Below are 8,241 nucleotides of genomic sequence, written 5' to 3'. Positions count from 1 at the left end.
TATATAATATAATATGTGTCAGACTTATTCAGATGAATTCAAGTCAACTAAGTTAAGAAATTATTAATATATAAAAAAAAAAATATCATTGTCACTTTATTCTGGCTTTCAATATAGCTGTATTGAAAGTATAATTTTAATATATTACCTTTGCGTGATAATACTACAAAACCAAATTATAATCGATTATAAATGTTATAAACCTTATGTTTTCCTGTCAGTCTAGTTGCATTCTGATCATTAGTAGCACCCCAAGGTGTATAGGCGCGTTCGACATGCGCTACATCCGGTATACATTAACACACATGGATGATGTTATGAATGTTTACGTGTACTTTATATTTGGTAAATATGTGTTAATAACCGATACAGTTATTGACTTCTAATTCAGACACGACAAATTTGCTGACTTCAATAGGCAACCATGTTGTACTTACATGAGGCCCTAGTTTGTCTTATCTGTTCCAGACTTTTCAGAGGTTCGTTTCTCATGTTTATGTTCATGTTGCTATCACAGGGACCTACCGCTATATATATTTGGACCTAAACTAAGACCAAAAAATTGACACCCTTATGATCTATACTAAAAATTGGGTGTCATTTTTACCGAAAATCGATAAAAACCAGTGAAATATGTAAACTAGTTTAACTGTGAACACCTTAGTTTAGCAGGTCCAGTACGCCGATTGAGCTATATTATATATAGCTGTAATGACCTATATAAAATAATAGCTCTATTTTTTTGAGCTATTTTCATGTGATTTTCTTTTTGAAGAAAAACGAAACAAAGTCGCATTTAAAAGAAGATTTTATCATTAGTTGATAACAAAAGACATTAAATATAAGTATTCTTTTTAAAAAATAATGATGTAAAAAATTAAGCAATTTTACATTTATGAAAAATGAAAATAAACATCTAAATGTATATTTTTGTAGTCGACATTACCATAAACCTTTTTGTTTTATGTGACTTTGCTGTTATTAAATGAAAATTGAAATCTGAGAAATTATAGCTCAATACAGCTTTAATTTATAGGTGAATATAGCTGTAACAAACTATCAGGGCCCTGTGGTTGCTAAATGATGTGACGGGTGAGTTCAGAAGAGGAAGGGAAGTTACTGATATAACGATTGACCTACAGCATGTTTGCCATTATAACTATTGTAACAGCTAAGGAATTTGAGGGGAAAACACTGCCTTACTGCACAGGAGTGCGACGTATTATCGATTTGTGTATAAAAGAATATACACCTTATACTAATTTTTTAGCCGACCATCATCTGATGGTGGGCTATTCAAATCACCCTTCTGTCTGTCCGTTGTCTGTCCTTAAACAATTCTTGTTATCGCTATTTCTCGGGAAGTTCTAGAGGGATCTTTTTTGGTGTATAAGTAACCCGGGACCCTCCGAACTCTAGACGGACGCTCTACCAATTGAGTACCTGGTGGCCACCAGTCAACCCAGTCGAGTAAACCTGTCCAATATTCCATGAAAGGAACTTACAATTCATCACAATAAATGACATTAAAGACTCTCATAATATTATGGAGACTGCTCTATAAGTACTGTTTGTATGCTCTATAACCTGAGTAGAATTGGGGAAAGATGCCTGATGTATCCCAGTGCATGCATGACCATAAGAGGTGACCAATGAGGGCCCCCGCAGCAGAAAAAAACAAGTGTTGGGTCTTCTGTATCTTCTGTTTAAAGGACTTTTAAAGTAACCAATATTAGACATGCTGTATCCTAGCCAAGAGGCCTCTAATATGATGTGTGGGCCCCCTACATAACATGTTTTCTCCTAAGTCCTATACTGAGATTGTCAGACATTGAAGAGACCAAATTGGATTTGCTGTCCCATTGCAAAACTTCATTTGCCCTTCGTAAAAACCCTATATAACAGATCTTCGCAAAATTTGATAGTGATATATATACAACATCCCTTAGGTAAACTTTATGATCAAAATACTTTCTTATTGCCATTTTAGGGAAAGAGTAACGTCAAGGTTTGACTTCAATTATCAGCCCGTGTTGATTGCATCATTTCCTGACAGAAGATGGAGAATTAACAGATCTGCATTTTGACACTCTCATGTAGGATTTTCTGGATTGTCAAATGGATTTGACAAGAATCAACATGGATTTACAAGAAATGAGTTGCTGATACGCCAATATTACAAAATGCCAAGTCTGTCATCATTTTCAACTTTCATTGATGTGAACACCATCCTGTATGAGTTCCTTCTGTACGCTGTTCTCAGTGTCGGAGATTTCCTGTTGGCAAGAGAGTATGAAAACCTCCATTTTAGAATCTTCACAGACAGTTTGACACATGGACTTGTGGGGTTTTTCTCCTGGGCTATTGTGATTGACCTCCGACCTCCGACCTCTGACCAATGGGTCAAGGGCTTCGTCCAGTGTATAATTTGTATGGGACTGGCCATGCTGGTGGACGTGGATCACGTTATTGCAGCACGATCAATAAACCTTCACGTAAGTACAAACCATGTAAATACTTGCCAACTTTTTATAATTTCCATGGGGGAGATTCCACCAGCTCAACATTAAAAACATAATAAAATGTGTTTATATACCCATAGAGAAAAAAATAACACTTTGAAATGACATCTTCGGAATTGTTCTTTCAAATGAAATCAATAGACTATCAAATACAGGAATAGTTGAGCAAATTCACTGATTGAAAATGTTCCATTTTAAAGTCCAAAATTGGGGGTCTCCCTCCAAAATAGGGAGAGTTGGTTGGCAAGTGTGCATGTATATATACAGTTATCTGTATTCCACGTAAGTGTAGAGTTTTTGTATGTAAATTCTTGGAAAGGCAATTGTCAATCAGTGTTCCATGTAATTTCTACAGCCAAACCTGCATTTAGAGACTGCCCTTTGAAATTTCGAAAAATTGTCTCTAATTGCAGGTGGTCTCTTATATAATTAATACTGGTTCAATTCTCAAATCCTTACAATGTCACACATTAAAACTGGGATCTTATTTTAACACAGCTGGTCAGTTAATGCCTGTGGTCACTTGAGCAGGTTTGACTGTAAGTCTATATACAGTTTTGTAGCTGAGCTACCCTAAGAGAGCACTGCAGTCAATGTATACATAACAGAAGACATTATCATTATTAACACATTCACCCCTGACATTTCATAATGAACTGTTCCAACCTTTGAACTGGAAGGGTTCAAATGTGTCTTCAGGGGTGAATGAGTCAATGTCTCTAATAAGGATTGAACCCGAGATCTCTATAGTTAGTGTTCTGCTTACTAGTCTCATACCCTACCAAATGAGTTAAGTTAAGTTTATACGCGTTATATCTGGTACAGGATCACAGTCGGCTATTTTCCTCTACACCAGACTCAAAATGTAAATATACATTATTCAATTATACAATGTTCATATGGTGTAACCACATCTCAAGTTGGTTAATGAAAAAAAGGGTGTCAGAAGTTGGATGTAGAGGAATTCTTCTTAAACCATTTGTCGGTAGAGGGTGGCTAGTATTTTACAAGGGTGACACTATGTCCTGTGTTAGTATACAGTTCTGTATGTAATTAAAAACAGTAAAATGCTTTGATTACTCCTTTGCATATATATATGTTTAATAATAAAAACTTATTTTTATTTCTTTTAATTCTAATATTACAGGATCTTACCTCATTACCCAGCAGGCCACACTTCCATGCAACGACCATCATCATCCCGATTGCGGTGATCCTGTGGACGCTGGGCGATGTTTACAGGGACAGTTTCTTTGGGCTACTGTGTCCTCTGTTCATTGTAGCCTGGCTTTCACATCATATACGGGACGCGGCAAGGCGTGGTCTGTGGTTACCTCCCTTTGGTAGCACTCCTGTACTGTCACAATCGTTGTATATTGTAACCTTAATGGCTCTTCCTTTAGTTGTGTGGTTTTTATTGCGGATTTCGAAATCAAAAATAGTACAAACAGATGTAACTGTTGCTGTTGATAGTACAACACCGTGATGTTCTCTGCTTTAATTGATCCAATTTTGACATTTAATAAATGTATTCTAATTAACTCACTTATTACCCCTGAAGACGCCTTTGAACTTTTCCAATTCGAAGGTTGGAATAGTCCATTATGAAGTATCAGGGGTGAATGAGTTAAAGCTTGGTTAAGTTTTTACCCCAAATGAAGTTAAGTTTATTTTTATTTTTATTTCTAAAAGAAGCTTTCCAGCTTCTCTTGCGGTCATCTTATTATTATATCTTCATAACAAAGTTAGATGGAGGGGATTTTTAGGAATCGGGGTATATCCATCTGTTTGTAGATTACTGTTCCAGACAGTACTGTATAGATTGCAATGTATGCCTGCATGGCCCCTACCTCAGATTTCCATATTTTCTTCGTAGAAAATTTGAAAAAAATACAGACGGTAGTATTTTGACACTGGTTTTCACATTTACTGTAAAAAAAAAATTGGGGGGNAAAAAAGGAAAATATACAGAAAAAAAAATAACAAATTATAGAGAAATGAAATATGGAGAAATACAAAAGAAGAGAATCTGGTTCTGATTTTGTTCAAATATTTTCAAAGTCAGCTTTGCCACATCTGCTCTATATATATTTTCCCCACATTAAAAAATGTTCTCCTTATTTCTCCAACATTTTTTTTTTTTTAAATACGGAAAAATTCAGAGTTCCGCATAAAATAAGGCGACTTGAAGTACGGGTGCATAGCAGTTGATAACAACGTTACTTTTATCATTTCATCTCTTTCTTGTAGAGTTATGCCCCTTTTCATCAGAACAAACTATGTCTTGCCTATTCCTAACGTAACATACTGCATAGATTTCAGTGAAACTTAGTACAATCTATCGGTAGGGAATGTGGCTCTCTATTTTATGACTATGGACTAAGACCCTAGCCCCTGTGTGCTAACATCCAGGGCAACACGAGCGATTGATATTAGTTGAAATAGCTTGTTTCATAATTGTTGTAAAATAAATAAAGTGTATATATATTCTATATTTTATATGTATGTATGTCATTCGACTCATGTTTGGGTACATGTATGTATGTTAAGTTTTTAGAATAATTGATGACATGGTGCTGAAATAACCATGATATATTACATAACCGTATCAGATACTGATTGTTCAGTGTTAACCAGCTGTCTTCGCTGAGTCCTGTAGAATTCAGACACGTTTATAAACCAGAACAGGAGTTTGACAAGATCTCATTTTATGAATGCATGTTTGCGTATATAAATACTAAAATTGTTAAGTTATCCAAGTGTTGGTGAATGAAATAATATATGTCTGAAAACATTTTTGAACTTTCATTCACCGTATATCAGGACCTGTAATCATGAAACCGTTCTCACGCTCGAGCATGGATTTTGTGCTCAAGTCTAAAAAAAAAATTGCGGTTATAACTTGATAATAAAATCTTATTTTGTCATTGATTTGAAAAAAAAATGAAGACTGTTTTCAATGTTTTTATTTGACTATTTGATCGTTTAACATGATCTAAGTGAGCTACTAGAAAGTTGGTTTGAGCACAAAATCCATGTTTGAGCAGGAGAACGGTTTCGTGAATACGGGCCCGGGTTGAAGTCGTAGTTGTACGAAATTGTCAGAGAGAATGTGTTTTTCTCTTGCACAAATAACTCAATAGACCCCGAGTATAAAAAGGTCTTCAATAAACCCAGAGTCTAAAAGGGTCTTGTGTGGGTGCAACAGTGTCTGCGCTGTCGTGTTCAAGTGAGATGGCACTAATTATAAGGGAAAATAATGTTTTTGGAAACACAATCCTACCTATCCTCGATCTGCCAGGGATTACGCTCACTTTTACTCTCCTCACCCCTGGAATATTATATGTCATAGTGAACCTGGCGGCATTATGATTGGTCTCGGGTAAAAAAATAACCTGACCGAATGCTAGGCTGACACCCAAATCCTTTGAAGAATACAGAGGAGCATCACCTGACTTCAAAGCCAATCAATATTACCATTATGCGACCAACAGGTTCTTTTAATGTACATCAACGGATACAACTAGTCTTCCCATCTCATCCATAGGTGGCGCACACTGAGCCTTTGGTTTTGCTATGACAGTGGTGCAGAGACCGAAAGTGAGCGTAACCCCTTGAGTATTGAGGATGAGTCCTACCACAAAGCAGAAAACCCTCCAGCACACACTATACATGTTGGAAGCACCTGATAAGGCAGCTGCTGTGAAATCCACTTATTATTTTTATTGTATTTATTGATTTTAAATTTTATACCTACTTATTCTGGCTAAAGAAATAGTGCTATACATTAAATGTCAGGCACATAAATGTAACGGGTTATAAGGAAGAAGTGGGAAGAGTTCCATTTCAGAGCTCATCTTTTGATTGTACTAGCTTAGAGTTCCTTCCCTTGACGAGGTATCTACTGGACATTTTGGCCATTCAAATTTTTTCCTTTCAACAGTTTAATCTGTTTTCGCTCAATTTTAAATTCGCCTTTCTCATTTGATGGCTATGTATATAATGTTGTGTACTAATGTTTGCTGTAATGAGAAATATGAAAAAAGGCGTAAAATTAAACTGCAGTGAAAAAATTCCCAGTATTTATCTTTCATATTGATACTGTGCATGTCTACAGTGAAGGAATTGAAGACATAAGTGAGACCTCTGGAAATTTTATTTTTGTTTGTTTATTTATATTCATTTTTGTGTCTAATTTATATACTCAAATTGGAAATTTTTATTTTTGTTTGTTTATTTATATTCATTTTTGTGTCTAATTTATATACTCAAATTTCAAACAACTGTCATGCATTTAATTCACATACATAGAATGATGTGCTTTGGTTGGAATACATCTATGAAAATCTATCTTTAACCCTTTCACCCCATATGCAACTTTAGTAGCCTCTACCATGCATTGATATGGATGAGTCCATTATGGTCTACAGTGGTGAAAGGGTTAAACATTATGTGATGCTAGTGCCACATTCATAATACATTTTGATTTGATTTCGTATAAATCATTCCTCACAATATGATATTTTACCTGACAATATACCATGTACCCAGAAAATGGGAATTTCACTGAGATTATGAAAGACATGTAGGAATTCCTAGTAACGCTAATTAGGTAAGGGTACCCAAAATGTTTATACTATGTTACCATACCGTCATTTCACTAATTCATTGAATTCAGATGATGGCTACATCAAAGGATGAATGTTGAAGGGTATACTCATACAATTATTCAAATATCGAGTGAGTTATTTATACAAGAGGCACAAGGGCCTTAGCGGTCAGATGAGTTATATCATAGGTACTGGTAGCTTTATTTTATTGTTTAGATGTGATGTGGAAATCAGCATGTAAACTAAGTATATACAATACTTGTCATGTCATCAAATAAAAGGATAATAATTTTAAAAAAATATTGGTAAATGTTCCCTTTGGGGCCCGCCCTAGCCCCTGGGGATGGGGCAGGAATCTTAATAATACAATGTAATACCCTCATTCACCAAAGAAGATTCTGACTAAGTTTGAGTAATTTTCTGCTGAAAATGGATAAAATATACCCAAAAGTGTTATATCTCTATATAAACTGTAGTAAACTTTACACCCTCCCCAAGGAAGAACGGATAGCTCGGGGGTCCTGAAATTAACAATTTAAATAAAGCCCCTGATGATCTTTCTTTTTATGCACTTAAATTGAATGTAGTACCTCTGAGTCTGGAGAAAAAGATTTTTGAAATATTGGTTAATTTTCCCTTTGGGGCCCCACCCTTGCCCCAGGGGTTGGGGTAGGAATCCCAGTTTTACACTTTTCTAGCCTAATCTACCAAGGATGATTCTGACGAAGTTTGAAAAATATCCATCCACAGGTTCTTTAGAAGAAGTTGAAAATGTAAAAAGTTTACGCACGACGACGGACGGAAAGCAGTTAGAATAGGTCACTTGAGCAAAGCTCAGGTGACCTAAAAATACCCTGAAATCACCTATTAAATTTTTGAAATATTTGCAAAACAGAACAAAGCTTGAATTTTGTAATATGAAATGCTTCAAATGAACAAATTAGTTCACATATCTTAATATTTTATAATGATCTCTCTAGATATTCTTATACATCTATTGCTTATGGTACTGTTTTAATTCCAATCTTAATTTAATAACTTTTAATGCACAGGTGCTGGACACACTATATATTATATAGTATATACACATCGCACTACCATTAGAGTGT

The 8,241-nt window shown here is 35.2% G+C and overlaps 1 protein-coding gene across 2 annotated transcripts; it reads left to right on the top strand.

The window, feature by feature from the left end:
• The first annotated feature begins 295 nt into the window (after positions 1–295).
• Positions 296–4,449, top strand: LOC110450186 (transmembrane protein 267-like). Of its 2 annotated transcripts, none has more exons than XM_021497493.1 (3): positions 296–345; positions 1,991–2,495; positions 3,670–4,449. In XM_021497493.1, exons 2-3 carry the CDS (start codon positions 2,184–2,186, stop codon positions 4,006–4,008), a joined length of 651 nt encoding a protein of 216 aa, XP_021353168.1. In that variant the 5' UTR covers positions 296–345; positions 1,991–2,183; the 3' UTR covers positions 4,009–4,449. The 2 variants fall into 2 exon arrangements, with proteins under 2 accessions (XP_021353168.1, XP_021353167.1); XM_021497492.1 differs by having other exon boundaries at positions 301–479.
• The last annotated feature ends 3,792 nt before the right edge of the window (positions 4,450–8,241 follow it).

This window comes from Mizuhopecten yessoensis, unplaced genomic scaffold, assembly GCF_002113885.1.
Source record: "Mizuhopecten yessoensis strain PY_sf001 unplaced genomic scaffold, ASM211388v2 scaffold5091, whole genome shotgun sequence".
Classification (NCBI taxonomy): domain Eukaryota; kingdom Metazoa; phylum Mollusca; class Bivalvia; order Pectinida; family Pectinidae; genus Mizuhopecten; species Mizuhopecten yessoensis.
Note: the sequence above shows the minus strand (reverse complement) of the source record. Positions and strands in the feature narration are given on the sequence as shown.

Coding starts and splice junctions, on each gene's coding strand:
- LOC110450186 (XM_021497493.1), top strand. CDS start 2,184: ATGCCAAGTCTGTCATCATTTTCAACTTTCATTGATGTGAACACCATC. Junction 2,496..3,669: donor CACGATCAATAAACCTTCAC/GTAAGTACAAAC, acceptor CTAATATTACAG/GATCTTACCTCATTACCCAG.